This window comes from Cetorhinus maximus, chromosome 6 (assembly GCF_964194155.1).
Source record: "Cetorhinus maximus chromosome 6, sCetMax3.hap1.1, whole genome shotgun sequence".
Lineage (NCBI taxonomy): Eukaryota > Metazoa > Chordata > Chondrichthyes > Lamniformes > Cetorhinidae > Cetorhinus > Cetorhinus maximus.
In genome coordinates this window covers 22513583-22532315 of record NC_135884.1, presented here as the reverse complement: position 1 = coordinate 22532315, position 18733 = coordinate 22513583, and the positions used below count along the sequence as shown (strand labels likewise).

General features: G+C 42.3%; 1 protein-coding gene across 1 annotated transcript in view; it reads left to right on the top strand.

Annotated features, from left to right (window-relative positions):
* Nucleotides 1-11791, top strand: part of LOC144681633 (uncharacterized) — a 34376-nt gene extending 22585 nt beyond the window's left edge. The window contains exons 4-5 of the mRNA XM_078543407.1: nucleotides 7071-7256; nucleotides 8311-11791. Of these exons, the coding sequence (XP_078399533.1) occupies nucleotides 7071-7256; nucleotides 8311-8405 (281 nt within the window). The 3' untranslated portion in view covers nucleotides 8406-11791. The remainder of the gene's footprint in view (nucleotides 1-7070; nucleotides 7257-8310) is intronic.
* The last annotated feature ends 6942 nt before the right edge of the window (nucleotides 11792-18733 follow it).

Genomic DNA, 18733 nt, shown 5'->3' with positions numbered 1-18733 from the left:
TATTTGGAAGCTCTGTTGAGTTATATAGCTGATTGATTGATTCAACAAAACTACAACATATATATGGATGACAATGTGATCAACTAGAGTTGATTTTCTGACAGCGATAGGTTCAGTGTTGACACATTTAATGTTCATCATAATACAGTAATAGTTTTTAAATCAACCACAATTCAAAGAAATGTATCAGTGAATTTTTTGTCTTGCTGCATACAATGGTTCAGCCATTGATATATTTGACTATTTAGACAAAAGTGCCCATGCTCTGTGTGCTTAGCACTTATCTTACTAGAGTTAACCGAGTGAAAGAAGAGCTTTCTACACAACAAAACTTTGAGAGGCCCAGTGTGCAGTGCATATTGAAAGTGCAACAAGTGATTTCATAACACTGAAGACCTAGTGATCAATATCCTGTTGGTTGTGCAAGTGCAGAAAGAGTGTTGGAAAACAGGATGTGCAGGCTTTAAACATGCCATCTTGCCTGTTATTCTGTGGCTAGCTGCATTTTGAGGGCACAGTTCTTGACATTGCTTTATTTAAAGCCTCAGAATTGAAGCAAAAATATATATTCATGAATATTTGATGCAATTTGCCAATTTATGCACTAGGATTATATTTTTGCTTTTAAACCCCATTTATAGGGAAGCTGTATGTGTGTTATGATGTGGCAGATGATGTGTGCCAGGCCGATCAAAATCCACGAGGGAAAGTTGATCAGGTGGTCACAACTGTTTTGCGATTTGTATTTTATTTCGAGATGCGTGCCTTGAATTCAGAAGTAATAAGACTACCATGACTTCAGAGGTTTTTTAGAAAACTAAATTAAACATTTATTAACAAAAGAAAAGATTCCAAGTACATACATAAGTCTATAAATTACTATTATAATAACTCCTAAGACCCCTAATTACTTTGACTCCCAGTTACACCTCTGTTAAGGCAACAGTAAAAAAAGCAAATAAATTTAAACCAACCCAGGCAAAGCAACATGATACCTTGGACAGTGATATTCTAAGTGAGTTTTCTTAGCTTCAGTTCCTGTGGACAACAACTTGATGCACAAAAGCTGAAGACTTTTCACACTCGTATTAGACCTTCGGATACCTTCTCCTCTTACACATAGCCCCATCTCCTTTATACATGTTTCGCCCTTTTTAATGCAAATTCCATTGTTCCAATATGTCTTTGGAACTTTACCTTTCTCATAATATAAATCTTTTCATAGTGCTAATTTTATCAGTAACCTGTGGGAAAAATAAACACACTGTTTGGCTTCACTTCTTGTGGCTAAGTGTAACATCTTACAATCTCTTTGAAATTCAAACTAACCTAATTTATCTACAAATGAAAATGTTCCTTACACCTTACATTCTAAAATTTCAGCCATGTTTATGTATTTAGCATTTCAAACCTAGCTTCTTGTTGATAACTCAAAGCCTCCAGACCAGCTGTCTCTAATTCAATTAAATCCCACACACACACACACACACACATACAGAGAAACTAATCCAAACCCCAGTATTAACCCACTTTTACAATAACTCACAATAATATTATGAAAATTATTATATTTTCATGTCACCCCCCTCCTCACAGGAAAATGAACAGTCATAATTTAATAAGACGACTTAATTTTCTTAACCTATCTTACATTACCTCCTATACGTATCTACATACTCACACTGTTATATTACCAGATGCATGCATTAACAGAACAATATATAAACAAATCGTTGGTATCAACAGAAATCATTCCAGTCCAGTGTCCAGGTTTTTAAATGTCCAATTTTCCCTTTGAGCTACAAACTCTTGACAATGCATCTGCAATCAGATTCTCTCATCCAGCAACATGTATAATCTGTGGATTAAATGGTGGCAATAATAAACTCCATCTGAATAGCCTTGGACTTCTGTCTCAAACTTTGTCCAGAAACTTTAAAGGGTTGTGGTCTGTATAAACAGTTGTTTCTGACCAATTGTTTGCAACATAAACCTCAAAATGCTGCAATGCAAACACCAGGCACAGAATCTCCTTTTCGATCATTGAATATCTTCTCTGTTGTACATTCAACTTCTGTGAAAAATATCCCATCAGTTTCTCAAATCTAGTTTCATCTTCTTGTAACAGGAAGGCCCCAATGCCTATATTGCTTGTGTCAATGGCCAACTTAAATTGCTTGGCATAATTGGGTACTGCCAAAACTGGTGTAGGAGTCAATACAGTTTTCAAACTGTCAAATGCCTCCTGACACTCCTGTGTCCATTGAAACTTCTTGATCTTTTTTAATAGTTCAGTCAATGGAACAACCACACTGCTAAAATTTGGCACCAATTTCCAGGAAAAACCCACTCATGCTTAGAAATCTCAAAACTTCTCGTTTTGTAGTAGGCACGGGGAAATCTACGATAACTTTGACATTCACATCTCTCAGAGCCACCTTACCATGTCCAATGGTATGGCCTAGATATGTAATTTGCATTTTTGCAAATACACTTTTAACCAAGTTCAACACAAAATTAGCTCCTTGTAATCGACAAAACAATTATTCCAGATGTTGGAAATGCTCCTCCCATATTTTACTGAACACTATCAAGTTGTCAATATAAACAGCATAATTTTACAATAAATCACAATATTATGAAAATTATTATATTTTCATGACAATGCGTAATTGCTTTCTTAAAGGAAAGAGGGTTTTGTGTGTTATGCCCTGCAATGTTTACAGTGCATTTTCAAACTGGGAAGAATCTTCAGGTCGGTGAGTGGGGGCAGGCCCTGCTCGCCTATGCGTAAAATGACGCATGGTGACGTCGGAGGGGGTGCAGAGGAGATTCACCAAGATGTTGCCTGGGATGAAACATTTAAGTTATGAAGAGAGGTTGGATAGACTTGGGTTATTTTCGTTGGAGAGAGTAGACTGAGGGGCGACCTGATCGAGGTGTACAAGATTATGAGGGACATGGACAGGGTGCATAGGGAGCAGCTGTTCCCCTTAGTTGAAGGATCAGTCACGAGGGGACATAAGTTCAAGGTGAGGGGCAGGAGGTTTAGGGGGGATGTGAGGAAAAACTTTTTTACCCAGAGGGTGGTGACGGTCTGGAATGCGCTGCCTGGGAGGGTGGTGGAGGCCGGTTGCCTCACATCCTTTAAAAAGTACCTGAATGAGCACTTGGCACATCATAACATTCAAGGCTATGGGCCAAGTGCTGGTAAATGGGATTAGGTAGGTAGGTCAGGTGTTTCTCACGTGTCGGTGCAGACTCGATGGGCCGAAGAGCCTCTTCTGCACTCTGTGATTCTGGGTGTGTGTCCCAACATCACCGCGGGTCATTCTTATCCTCAGTTCGGCAGGCACGCAGTGGAGCCAGCTGTGCGCTCGCTGAACTGTCAAAGGCCTATTAAGGCCGTTTAAACAGCAATTGAAGTAATTAACAGGGCCGCCCGTCCAACCTTAAGGTTGACGGGCAGGCGAAGAGCCCAGGCGGCCTTCGTATTTATCATGAAACCTCATCCACAGGTGGAAGGAGGTTTCATGAAGGGTTTATAAATTAAATAGATTTTTTAATTAAAGTTCATTGACATGTCCCAGCTCATGTGACACCGGGCAATCAGCTGTCTGCTCGCCGACTTGTCAATGGCCAATTGAGGCCACTGACGGGCTCATTAAGATAATTAAACACCCTGCCCGTCCAAGCTTAAGACTGGCGGGCAGGCCAGGAGCCCCAGCGGGCTCCAGATTATTACTGAAACTTCATCCACTGGCGGGATGAAGTTTCATGTCCGATTTTTAAACATTTAATGTATTTTATGTGTTTATTATTAACATGCCCCATCTCGTGTGACATTGTCACATGAGGGGGACATGTTAATAATTTCAATATTTATCTATTTTTTAGACTTTACTTGCCTGTCACAAATCTCCCAGAGACAGGACTTTGCCTCAGGGAGCAGTGCGCTCTTTCGCACGTGGGAAAGAGCGCACTTTGACAGCTGGGGATTCCCTCCACCCCCCGCACAGGAAGTGCATAGCGCTTCCCGTCGGGCAGGCCGCTGGGCGGGCCTTAATTGGCCCGCCCACTCAAAATGGCGGTGGGTCCCATTTCGGTGGCAGGGGCTGGCTGTCCGCCCGCCGCCGAGCCGGTGGGGCCCGCCCGCTATCCGAGGGCAAAATTCTGCCCACCGTCACACGAGGGGACATGTCTTAAAATTTTTTCTTTTCTATATTAAAATTTTTAAAAATCAAACTAATCTACCTGAGGCAGCTCTGTGCCCCGACTCTCCCTCCTCCGCCCACCCCCCCGTCCCCCCTCCCATGCATAGGGAGCGCTCAGCGCTTCCAGGTGCGCGTCACGCTGGGCCGGCCTTAATTGGCACCCGCTCACGCAAAATGGCTGCGCGCTTGCCCGCTCCCGCCCAACCCCCCCACCGCCGACGGGGAGAAAATTCTCCCCACCGTGTACCATTTAATTAGATTTTATCAAATATTTTTATTCTTGTGCATGTTTTTATTAATGTGAAAATTTGAAATAATTTGGGGGACTTTTCATTTCTAATGACAGAGATCCTGTTTTTAAAAAATGGCGGTTATTGCTTATTAAGTCATTGAAAAGTAGGTGGTAGGGGAAGCATTTTCAGGGCTTCAGCAGAGCAGGAATAGGTTAAAAAAGAGGGGGCACGTGAAAAGGAATTCTTCCAATACCAACATGCACTAAGGTGTCAAGATGTAAACTGCAGATTATCTTGACAGGTGACAAGTGAAAGAATAAGAAATGATGAGAGTTGTTTTTTTTGATGCATTGCAGTCCAGTATTTCGTATTTAAGTGGCAAAGATGATAGAAGGCGTGCGAGCAAGATCTGAAGGTACCTGAGCTAAAATGATGTGCCATTGTGCCACCAATCATCTCTCGCAGCCTTGCTGCATCCGTCTACCAGCAACCGAAGACAGTCACCTCCTCACGCAGAGAATCAGTTGCTGCCACCAAATTTCAACACAGGAATGCATTCATGGTGGCACACAAAGTCTTAATTGTTCTGCCTTATACTGATTCCAACCTAGTGAGTTGATTTGTTGGCCAAATGCCCGTCAAACAGATGTCTGAATCATCAGTCAACATGGCCAGCACTTTTATCTTTTATTTTGCTGAAGAGAAGCAGGATTCTGATATCTAAATGCCCAGTTTTAGTTGAGAAATTACAGGGGATCATTCATGACAGCAATGCGGCCATTGTCCATCAGCTTTCTCCTCCTCCTCTGCAAACTGAAGTTACTAAGGAGTGACCTAATACAAATGTACATGTTGGTATGGGCAAATATTTGGAAAATTAAATGATCCCATGACAGTGGGGGAAAAGGAACAAAGGCTCACTGATTAAAGACACAACAACAACTTGCATTTATATAGCACATATAGTACTGTACCATAGTAAAACCTCCAAGACAATTTTTTAGATTCTTCTACACACCACCCTATTCTAAAGATCTAGGCATGGGCAATAAGTGACAGTCTTGCCAGTGATGCTCACATCATAAATACAAAAACACTCAGAATGATCAATATATGTGATAGACTTCTGGGTGGAGTGGTGAAGGTGAAGATCCTCGAACCATTTAAGAAACAATTGAATGCAGTGATCAGGTTCTGTAGGGACCTTGTGAATGGAAGGCCTACTGTGGCTGACTGGATTTTCTCATCTGTATTAATTTGGTTATCAATATATCTTGCTCGGGCCATTGGGATGACTTCTGTGGTGGGCATTGAGACCCCAGGATCAGGAATAACTAGTGTAACCTTCCAGGAGGTAGCTGCCTAATTGTCTGTGTCCGTGTCCCCCATCCCATTCGAATGGTGGGAAATTACTATTGGTTTCAAAAGATGGTTCCTGAGTAGGGCCTTAAATGTCTCTGTGGAATGGGCTGCCAGCTTTGTTCCCAGCTGACCCCTGGGAAAGTCTCCCGGAGGTGGCAAGGCGTTCCAATAAAATTTCCCCCTATTTTCCTGGCCCATCCCTACCTCCAAGCCTGTTTCCAGGGGACTAGAAAAACTCATCCCATTTCCTCTTATTATGAGTGAAGGAATTTAACTTGTATTCCTGTACAGAATGTTTTAATTTTATGCTTCGCAATTTATGTCATACATGAGCCATTTGAGCTGGTGACAGCTGCTTTTAGCCTTGGTTCAGCAAAGATTGGATAAAGATTACTTCTATTGTGTGATTAACACGCCTTTTCTTGGAGCCATTTTATGTTATCTGGACTCATACTGCAGTCATTTTGATTTGGAAATATTTCTTTATTGGGGGAATGGTTTTCCAAATGGTTAAGATGAACTGACTTCCATTGTAGTGGGCTGAGTCAATGGGAACTTGCTCTGATAGAAAAGATCAATACAAACCAAGAGGGGAAAATTAATATGCTCCAAAAGACTGACGTGCAAGGGGTGCAAGGGATAAGAGCAGGAAGCACCTGCAAAGGGTAGTGGAAAGCTCAAACTCTCTTTCCCTGAAAAGGCTGGGGATGCTCATGGGCTGAATGGCTGACTTCAGTTTCCATGTACCATAAAATGTTTGTAATCCGGCAAGCTCCAGGAATGGATGGTCCCGGGCAATCTAAAGGTCAAGTGCCAGATGGCACAAAGCTTTCTGTAGAATCTGCATTCTTGAGAGAAAAATAATGATGGTACAGCAGGACTGCTCCATCAGCAACCACAGACATTTTTTGAGAGGCAGACAGCCTGTTCAAACCTTGCATTTATTCATGCTAACTAACATTAAGGAAAGACACCTTCCTTTTGAAGGTAACAGTTGTAGGCTGTGAAAAAAGATAGGGAATTCTGTCGTAACTTGTCCATTTCAGATGTGTTGAGAAACCAGTCAGTCAGCACCTTCAAGTTATTTTGCATACTGGGAGTGTTTGGGAAAAAATAAATTGCACTTGATCTCTTCCAGGATTTGGAGAGCAATCAAAATTACTCTGGTGTATTTTAAACAAAAGGATTACAAACCTTTATAGTAAGAATATTTGCATTTTATTTAATTCACGAGTTTTCTCTCCCCTTGTTTTTTTTCCAGCTGTTGTAACCGCGGTAACCTGTTCTCAACAAATGCCAGCTTATCTACCAGGCCAAGGGTACCAACCTGTGCCTCTTCAATTATCTCCTGCACAGCTAGTGATGCCCACAGCTCCATATCCTAATCAGTATCCTGCGGCATATCCAAATTATTGCCCACCACCCACCTACCAAGAAGCTGCCTCCAGTAAGTAAACTGAATGTTGCAGAATGCATTTTACATTGGTGATTTAAACCTTCCCAGTAAAGAAGTGCATTTACTGATAAAAGGTTGTGTTTTCACTGTGGGAAAATCTTGGCTCTCCTAGCTGTTAGTTTATAGATTTTTTGGCTACAAATGAAGAGCTGTGTTTCTTCCAAGCAACATTTTACTATGGCCTGTATCTAATATGAAATAACTGCTTTTCCTTGGATTGAGGTTTGTAGGGACTGTTGGGTAGGAAGTTATTTTCGACTTAGCAGGCCTCACTACGTTGATTAAAAGAAAACTGCAGTGAGGGAGGATAATCTGTTCTTCACTCATTTCCAATTTGAAATATAGATTTACACAGTAAAATGCAAAAGTTAATTCGATCCCTGAGAAGAATTCTGGCGGATAGCTGACAGCATGAGGTTGACCAGTAATCGTGGCTGGGGGCCTGGACCATTTTGGGGGTTGTGCCTCATCTGCTTTGGGACAGCGCAGGCTGTGGGTGTGGGCTACTGCAGTATTTGGCAGCCTTGCCAGCTGTCTTACCGAAGAGGGTAGTTAACTTCAGGTGGGAGGAGACAGGCCCAAAGACAGAATGAGCTAGAGCAGCAATGGATTTGTGGAGCTTAGAGGAACATTAGCTCCACCCAGGCCCAGTAAAAGGAGGAACTTGGCTGCAGGATCCTCACTGTGCAATGCAGGTTGTGAATTCTCGACCCATTTACTCAGTGAATAGCTATAATTATATTTTTTCAATTAAGAAAACTAAGCACAGAGTGTGTAGATGATAGTTTTGTGTCTTCGATAATTATTTTCCAAGTATTTCGTTAAGTGTCACGTAGTAACTTTGAAAACATGATTTAAAAAATCAGGATCTGATTTGTGCAGATTCCAAGAATTTCATCTCAGTTTACCACAGACAAATTGAGGAAATTAAAATGTGTTCATTTTCCTTTACTTGCAAAGTGCAGGCCTATAACGGCAACGCTGCGACTTTAAAGCCTAATTTGCCCAATGCTAACCATCACTTATTTTTCTTCTGTTGTTACAGTGGGACAACCTCAACGCTATCCTGCAACACAGTCTTTTGGCCCTCCTGCTGCCAACACTGGAGATAATCCAGCCTTTGTGGATGTACATACTTGAATACATGACCAGCTCTGTCCTCAAATGCTTATACCTGCTTTCACCATCCTCTCACTATCCTTCAATCCTTAACACAAAATCGCTTCAGTATTTAGAACAAGCAACTGCCCTTCTGAACCTTGGCTTTTAAAGTTACACAACAAGGAGAAATCTACTCTGGAGCACTTTTCAGAACAAATTTTCAATGTGGGCTTGTCTCTATCTGGCAATTGCAAATGGATGCTCGGTTATTTGAGTGCCAGCACAGGCTTGATGGGCCAAATCATCTCCTTCTGCACGGTATCATTGTGGGATTCTAATTCAGTCACATGACAGGGAGACCTGCTAATTTGCATAGAGGTCAGGTCCAAAATGAATCCCATCCAGTTTGTGTTCATTCACAAATGATCCAAGTTGATCTCTTCCCACAGCAAATCAGAGACTCTACATTACCTCTTTGCTGAAGTGAGCTCTTCTAATGCATAATTCCTCAGAAAGGTCCTCATAACATCTATGTTTCCTGCTGCACCTCCTTAGAGGGTACCTGATACTACTTAGCTTCACTCTGTGCTGTTCCTCTTCCTCCTCCTCCTCGATGAATTGGTAGGCCCACTGAGAATGTCATACCAGCTCCAGAAAAGCCTTTGGGTGAGGGCAGGGGTAAAAATCCAAATATATGCCCGTATGCTCATCCTGCCAGAAATTAGTCTGAGAAAAGTAAAACATTTTGTAGTCAGAAATAAAAAAAACTTTATAAATGTATTTCCCAGTTGTACAAACCTATGGGCGGAATTTTACGGCCCTGTCGTGGCGGGGGTTGGGCTGTAAAATGTGGTAAGCCGTTGAAAATTCCATTGACTTCGGCCAGGCCGTAAAATCCCGCTGGCATAAAATTCCACCCTATGTGTTCCTGATTTGTCACACTGCTTGTCCAGCATCCAGTACTGGATGAGTAGAAATCTCCTCCAACTAAATATTGGAAAGACCTTTCACTCCCTGCCACTAATTCTGTTGCCTAGCCACGGACACCATCCCTCTTCCTGGCAGCTGTCTGAAGCTGAATCAGACTGTTTTCAACCTTGGTCTTGACTTTGACCTTTCTGACCACATAACCATTACATCATCAAGGCCACCTAATTCCACCTCTGTAATGCTATCCATCTTTGCCCCTGCCTCAACTCACCTTCTATTGAAACCCTCATCCGTGATTTTGTTACTTCTAGACTTGACTATCCCAATGCAAACCTGGCTGGTGTCCATCTTTCATCCTTCAGAAACTTGATCTCATTCAATACTCTGCGCCTCACATGTCAACTCACACCATGTCCCATTCACCCATCACCCTTATGCTTGCTGATCTATACTGGCATTTAGTCCAACAATACCTGAATATTAAAATTCTCACTCTTGTTTTCAACACTTGGCTCACCACATCATATCTCTGTAGTGCTTCCTCCAGCGCTACAATCCTCTTGGATCCCTGCACTCCTCCAATTTTAGCTTCTTACAATTCCCACATTCTAATCACTTCACCAGTAACAGACATGTCTTCAGCTGCCTAGGCCCTAAATTCTGCAAACCCTTCCCTAAACCTTCTTTTTAATTCATTTACAGGAAGTGGGTATCGCTGACTAGGCCAGCAATTATGGCCCATCCCTAATTGCCGTCTCCACCTTCCTTCCTCCTTTAAACCTATCTCATTGACCAATCTATCCTAATATCTTCTTGTGTGGCTCAGTGTCAAGTTTTGTTTGCCAACACTCCTGCGAAGTGCATTGGGGCATTTTACTACATAAAAGGTGTTATGTAAACACAAGATATTATTTTTGTCTAACTCTTCAAACACATCATGCTCAAAATCATGCCTTGATCAGGTGAACTTGGTAGCTGCCATGATGCCAATATCTTGGTCTAATGCATCCACACTGCATTAGTAGGGCGAACCCAGGAAACTTGCTGATGCAAGCCCAGGAAACTTGCAGTTATTACATCATTAGCCCTTCCTCTGACAGGTACAAATCTGGCCAATACGACTTGACAGCTAACCATGGGAAGACTTGAAAATCACAAGGAAACTCGGGACAGAGCAGTGTTTTAATGGTTCAAAATGGATGGAAATAATTTCCTGCTGATATTCCTGCTATCACTCTAAAAAAAGGTTAGGAAATTTCCCCTCCTAAAATGTCTAATATTGGGCATACATTTCATATGAGCTTAATATTTCTGAAGGTTTTCATTTCAGTTTGAATCTTATTGTAATAACTTCCTAGCTTGATAATTTGATATCCAGAAAAATGTAGGGAATTCAGGTGTATTATGACACAGCAGTTGTTAAAAGCTGAGTCATTTAGAACTTTAAACAACTGTCATAACCTATATTTTCAAGTGATATGTTTTGAGTTGCCGCTCTAAATTCAGAAATAAGACCACTAGTTCTCGAGAGGTTTTATATCAAACTACATGAGACATTTATTAATTTACACAAGTTAAACATATACACATGGCTACAAATTACTACTATCATAACTTTTAACAAATTCCCAGACTAATCTCCACTAATGCAACAACAATCCAGACTTTAAGCAGACACCAAGCAAACCATTTTCACCTTACAAATTCAAAATGAGTTTCCTTTCACTTTGGTTCCTTTGCAGACACAGTGATAAGCTTACAGGCTTTGATCTTACATTGCCTCTGCTCTGCATGCACAAAACTGCCCTGTTATACCCAGCACTTCTCTTTGAATGTAAATTCTCATTGTATCACCAGCTCCTTTGAACTCCACCTCTTCTAACAATAAAACCCTTTTCATAGTATCAATTTTATTAGTAATATAAACATTGCTTGGTCTCTGCTAGCTAGGTGCCAGATTTCACCCCCTTCTTGAATGCTTTATTCAACAAAATGAAAATGCACTCTACCTCTCTTACATCTCAAAACTAGTACGCGTCAAAGCACCCAGACTAGCTGGTTTTAATCCAATTAAGACACATCCACAGACTAAATCTCTATTTAAAAAAAAAATAATTTCCAATAACATTATATGCTTTAATAGCTTCATGACAAGGTGCAGCAAACAAAGTATGCTGGAATTAATTATGATGGTGCAGTGATTCCATGTGCATTTTGTTTTAGACTGTGTGATTATATATATGTTCAGTAGTTAAAATTTAAAGAGTGTTATGGAAACAACATGCAAAGTGCATTTAAGATCTTTTCTTTTAGCAATTTGGTCATGTTATCTTTCTTTGGATTTTACATACTTCAGATTTTATAATGTTTTAGGAGATCCTTTGTTTGTGAATGAAGATAAAATCAATCACCAGTGCTTTTCGGAGTTCCAAATCATGATCTTAAGAGCTGTTCAAAACTTTGCAAACATAATAAACACATTTTATTTCTCAACATTTCTGTGTAATGTGTAGTTTGTTGACAGTAAGGTTACATAATATACCTGTTGTCCAAATAGGAAACAAAGAAAGACTTGCATTTATATATTGGCTTCAGTTTGTTCCAAAGAATTTCACAGCCAGCAAAGTACTTTGTGCGTGTTGTAATTTAGGGATCATAGCAACCAATGTGCACATGGCAAGGCACCACAAACAACAATGAGATAAATAACCATATAACCTGTTTTAGTGATGTTGGCTGCAGGATAAATATTGGTCAGGACACCAGAGAGAACTCCCCTCCACTTCTTCAAAATAGTGTCATGAGACGTTGTGGGGCTTTGGTTTAACATCTCATCCTAAAGACAGCATTTCTGACAGTGCAGGGCTCCCATGGTACTGCACAGGAGTGTTAGTCTGGATCTTGTGCAGACCTCTCTAGAGTTGGCCTTGAACCCATGATTTACAGAATGAGAGGTGAAAGTGCTAGCAATGAGCCATGGCAAACACTTAAGTACACATTGGAGACAGTGACAGCCTGGAAGATAGTGGTGACAGATGCCAGAGAACTTCTAAGAACATTAGTGGCTTCTGGGGTGATAGAATCATTAATCCTACAGAGGTTTACAGCAGAACACTGCCACAGGACTTGCAAGAGACTGGGACTATTCAGCTGTAATAATCAGTAGCACCTCTAAACCTGTATCCTGCACCACTGAATTGCACAGTCTAAGTGCAGAAATCACTGTCTCTCCAGAGTTAAAATGGGTTTCTTTAACTTAATGTCTTCACATGAAAGAATTTCAGTCATGTGCCTAGCACTCTTTCCACTGAAAAATGGAGGATGTTCAGTAGTTTATTCATAATTACTATTCTGAGACAAGAGTCATTTCTGGTCTCTAAGGCTCCAAAGGATATCACAGTCATGCTGAGCTCAATCACAGTTCACTCAGCGAGCATCACATAGGGGTGATGGATTAGGAGTTAGAACAACAAGTCAGCTGCCATAAAGGGTAGTCATGGTGTTAAGGAGTAGATTGGAAGAATTTTTTTTTTTAAATAAATGCACTTCCTAGTTAAGACTGTTATTTGAGGTAAATACCTCACATGGAATTTTGCATTAATTTCTATGTAAGCTTTCAAATGAAGATATCTGTCTTAGGAAGTCTTGGACAGTGAAGAATTTTGTGAGTGTTTTGTGTTGGTGGAGGGGGCAGAGGTTGGTTGAAAATGACTTTTCCTTTGTGAGTCAATTTTTATTTATTAAAACCACTATCAATTGTACTATCTTTACCCTGTCACTTTCTATTGCATTTCCTTTCCTTTCTGTGCACACTTCTCATTCTGTGGAGCTTCCTCCCCCATATCATCATCACCTTTAGATCCCAGAAACAGCAATTCTTTCTTCATAGCAATGTCTCTTCATATCAAGGTGTGTAAGTGCCTTTAAGGTATGAATCAGCCATGCTCTAATTAAATGGTGGATTAAGGTCTAGGGCTGAATGACTTACTCCTGTTCCTTGTTCCTATGTTCCTTATTCCTATGTTATGAAACACTCAACGTGCTAAAATGATCCTGGAAACTATGGCTGGGCTCTACCAGATATATTCTGGGTTCTCAGAGAGTTGATGATACATACTATGCTTATGTGGGCCTCATTATAATTGTTCTTCCCACGTGTCTGTGGAAGCCTTACATGAGCCATCAACCACGAGTAGAAGAAATAGCCCTAGTCACCAATTAACCATCCAATTGATAGCTTTGAGTCATAAACTCTGGAATGGTGGATTGTTGCAAAATGAAAGGTTCATGGCGGATTCCCTGGTAAAGTGAGATTGGCATGTAAAATCACGTGATTAGCACAGAACACTTTTTATTCAGCAAATGCTGGGTGGGAGTTTGTAGGGGTCTTTGAATCACACATGAGTGTTAAGGACAAACTGTTTGTCAACCTCCTACTTTCTCTGTTTCCCAAGAACACTCTTTAAGTAATCACAAGACATACTTGATGGTGGAGTAGAGGGAACAGACTTTATCGATATCCACTATGGGTGATTGGCCTAACTGTACACAGAGAGTAGCTAGCTATTGGCTTCACGTTCAATTGATCAAGCCCTCTGTAAAACTGTTGAAAACCATGTTCCTTTATACACCATATTTTGCTATTCAAAAGTACATGCCACAGAAAAGACCTCTGATTACCTGTTGCTGAACCATCTGGAAACAGTCTTCTCACATAAACAGTTGTAGTTATTTACTTCAAAAATACTTTTCTCAAACAAGTCTTCCTGACTTAACTGTTTCTGAATCCTTTAAAGAGCAGGCTTTGATGGAGATGACTGAAACGTTAACTGTATTTCTCTCTCCTGCTGCCTGACCTACTGCGTATTTCCAGCATTTTCTGTTTTTATTTCAGATTTTATTCATCATTGTCTTTATAGATCTCTCTGCCTATGTTTATTACCCTAGCCAATGTTGTGTTTTTCTTCTCCTTGTGCTTACTCAAGCCATGCATAAGGGATTGGTTAACACAAAAATACATAGGATCATTTATTAAGGATCTGAGAAGTTGGTAGCAGTATCACACAGTTGGAGAACTTGCACACATTTCTGAGTTGGTACTTCCTCAGAATAAATGGGCAGAATTTTTACTCCCAAGTCGGGAACGCAGAGTCAGGAAAATTCCCAACTCTGCAAACCTGACTCTGGAGGAAGTGACCCGGATCTTCGGATCTTTGTTCTCGGAGGGGGGTGCTGGGGTGGGGTGGGGGGGGGCAGATGTTAATGAGAGTCGGGCCCGCTGCCCCAGAAATATTGTGCAGGCAAGCCACAGGTTCTGCTGGACGCTGAGACGGGCTATATGAAATGCATGCCTTGATGCTTTGACACTTCATCCCAGTTGTAAAAAAAATGAAAGCGTAAATAGCCCTCTAGCCCTCACCATTCACATTCCCACACCCCTCATGCCCCAGCCATGCCAACTCCTGCTACCTCATGCCCCTCCACCTACCTATATGGCCCCTCATACCCTTCATGACAACCCATGTCCCTCTACCCACCCCCATGGTCCTTTATAGCCCCAATGCCAACTTAGTGCCAATTCATGCCAACCCATGACACCCCCACCCACAAACCTTTACCCTTACACTCTAGAATCTCAGTACCCACCACGGGCAGACCTCAGGAGTCATGGTGAGATGAAATAAAATAAAGCTCTAAATGTCTATTGCTGACTTCACTATTTAAGAAAAACTCTCATTCATAAAAACCCATTCAATAGAATTAAATTTCTGGAAGTACTTAATCCCTTATTAAAAAGCATTAATCTGTTATGAAAGCAAAAAATTCAACAGAGTACTTAACCCCTTTTGGAAACAAACATTTGTATTCATAGCCCCGCATCAAAGACTTTATACCCACTTAGGGCTGCCAATCAAACTGTGAACTCACGACCACTGCGCCCACCCCCTTCCACTATGATAACGATAGGTTGTGGAATCTGTCATGTGGCACCAGTCGTATAATGATAGCCCTCAGGATTATGTCAACAGACAGCTAGTGAAACTGCAAGCATTTTTTTCAAAATTTAAAGAGCTTGGGGATTTACTTGACAGCTTAACAGTTTCACTGAGTTTATTCACTTTTCACACACATTCTTGTCTTCTTTTAACAAACCTAAAGGGTACCTGACCTCTTCCAAAGGGAATTTTACCTCTCCCAAAGGGCATTTTACCTCTCCCAAAGGGGTACCTGGACCTCTCCAAGAGGGTACTCTACAACTCCAGGGAACTTTGGCAGCTTTAGACCTTTTGCTCAAATGCCTAAACTGCACCAGCCGTATTTTGGACATCCCTCCAACCAATATACCATCAGTTTGACAGCTAGTCAAGCATTTTTATATTCACAGCTGCTTCAATGAACCATAAATATGCAAACTACAACCCACCCCTGTACCCCATCCTTGGCAAAAATGGCAGGTGCCAGGTTAGGGGGCTAGACTTCTGGGCTCCAGCACCATTTTGGCTAAGGCACAAAGCCCTTCCATTGTTGTGAAAATTCGGGCCTTGAATCACATGTCATGTTGCATTATTTCCCCTCATTTTAACACTCATGCCATTACTGTCTTTTATGTCTTTGCATAAGTGCTTTTCCTATATAAGACTCAAAGGCAAAAAGCAGAAGACAATCCAGGTTTCCTCCTCATGACAGTTTAGAGACATCCTATTTATATTATAATGCCTGTTGTTCCAAAATACAAGGAAGTTTGAAAATAAATCCTTAACTCTCTCAGACGTTTGACATACGACCCTCCAGAATGTTCAACAATGAGTTCCATCGATGGTTTCCTGCAACTGCAGGAAGATCTCCAGCTTATAAAATTGTTTATTTGCGTTTTTGATTCCACTGGGAAGGAAATGAATTATGTGGACCTTGTGAAGCGCCTATTCGTGATCTTTTGTATGCAGCATTGAGCTGCAATGAGTTGCTGTCTGGCTAATATGACACAGCTTCCCTGATGTTGCCTGGAAAGTTACAGATGCAAAGAGGCAGGGGTAGGGATGGCCTAAGCTATTTACTGCTCTTCTGGTGGAAATGAACTCCAGATTTTCACCCACCAGTTAGCACGTTTCCCAGCATGTAAGTGTAGCACTGTGAAGCACACTTTCAGAAAATATTCCTCCCTAAGACGTGCTTGGTCTGTAGACCTTAGTGATTAAGCATCTAAATGTAGGGAAGAGATGCTTTTTATGCTGCCTGACTCTAAGAGCTTCTAATTTAAGGCCCAGATTTTCATCCCTGGCTCAGGTTCACTGTGTTGGGAGATTTCCTAGCTCAGCAAACCCGACCTTTAAAAATGGCTGCCCGCAGGTGGGACTTTCAGTCAGGGGGTGGGTGTGGGTTGAAAACCTAGTCAGAGAGGATGACCTTGGAATGAGTGCACAGGCTGCCGGGTGCAGAGATGGCTGGGCGCAAGGCCTGCCTCTGTGCTCTGGCACTATGTTTGAATAAGTAAAAAATAATAATGAAACAAATTACATCCTTCCAGCCCTCGCGCCTCACCCCCCATTCATCCCCCACACTCCCTATGCCCTATCCATGCCAACCTAAGTCAATCCATGTCCCTATCTACTCCTTATAGCCCTTCACACCCCCTATGCCAACTCATGCCACTCTACCCATCACTATTGCCCCATCCCCTATACCAACTTAGTGCCCCTTATCCATCCCCATTGCCCCCATACACTTATGCTAACTTAGCGCTAACATGCCAACCCATGTCCCCCCACCCACCAGCCTTTGCCATTATCCCCTCCATGCCAACTTACCTAGTGTCCTTGGACAGTTCCTTGACAGGTTAGACACTTCATCTACAGCTTTGACAGCTGCACTGCTCTTTTATAGTTCCTTGACAGCGGGACATTTCCTTGACAGTTGGACAGTTCATTCTCAGCAGGACAGCTCTCTTACATCTTGACAGTTCAATGAATTTGTGCCTAAAAAGTGCATAATAATGTTCACTCTTAGCAATCCAAAGGATGTCTTACCTCTCCCAAAGGTGTCCTGGGACCCTATCCGAAGGAGTACCTTATCTCTCCAAAGAGGTACCTTGGCTACCTAAAGGAATCCACCAAGTTCAGACCTCCTCCTACCTGTTCTAATCTGCAAACTCTGGATTCCACACTTCTGTGGAGGCAGCTGGTGATTTAAATGGCCAGCTGCCTCTGTGAATTGGGCATGTGCAAACCCCGGCCCGACTCCACTCCTGCCCTATGAAGATGGGAAATGCCAGTTTCGGGGGCCTGGCTTAGAAATTTCGGCTATTTCCAGAACTTTCACCATGATGGAGAGGCTCTCTGTTGTGGCGAAAATCCAGGCCTAAGTTTCTTGAAATGTCCTCTTCTTCTCCTTTACAACATCTCGAAACAAAAAATATAATAATGAATAGCCAGCATGGATTCCAAAAGGGAAAATCTTGCTTGACTAACCTTATTGAATTTTTTGAGTAGGTAACAGAGAGAGCGGACAATTGTAATGTAGTAGATGTAATTTACCTGCATTTTCAAAAAGGCCTTCGATGAAATACCCCATTATAGATTAATGAATAAGGTCAGAGAATGTGAAGTCAACGGACAAAAAGTAACAGAATGAATTGCTAGCTAGCCTCAAGACAGAAAGCAGAGAGTGGGAGTAAAGGGTAGCTATTCAGATTGCCAGAAAGTGGGAAGTAATGTTCCACAGGAATCAGGGCTGGCAGGGTGTGGTGCTGCTGGAGCACACTGGAGCGCTGCTCCGGCTCTTCCAGCCAGGGCCCGGGAGAGAGGGGTGTAGATGGTTCCAAACACTGAGGCCCAGGGGCTAGATGGGCTCGGCCCCGGTGTGTTAGATGGAGTTCTCGTCATCCACGTTGAGCAGCCAGAGCTCAGGACCTGACAGACCGGCTTAAAAAAAAATCGGAACTTTCAAGCTGAGGTCCGTCTGTCTGGTAAATTTCACTCGTTGCTGGGCTGCTGGTGGGGAGGTTTTGGGGGTTGTGGAATGGGGAGGGCTGTTGGGGGTTGGGGGGGGGGAAGGGGATGTTGGCGGAGGGGATTGGGGTGTTGGGGAGGTTGGGGGAAGGGTGGGGAGGAGGGTGGAGGGAATTGGGATGGAGGGGGAGCTTGGGGGGGGAGGATGGGGGTGTGGAGGGTGGGTGGAGGGTTTGGGAGGGTGAGGAGTTGGGGTGGGGGCTGAGGAGGGTGGAGGGAGTTGGGGTGGAAGGGGAGCTTGGGGGAAAAGGTGCGGGGTTTGGGAGGGTGAGGGGGCTGGGGTTGGGAGTGGGTGTTGGAGAGGGGGTGAGAAAGAGGTTGGTGGCAGTGGGGGCACTAGTATTTTTCACTTAAAAAGCAGAGTTTTAAAGATGCATGGGGACTCAAATGATTAATATACAAGAAAACAACATAATAGACTTAGAAATGATA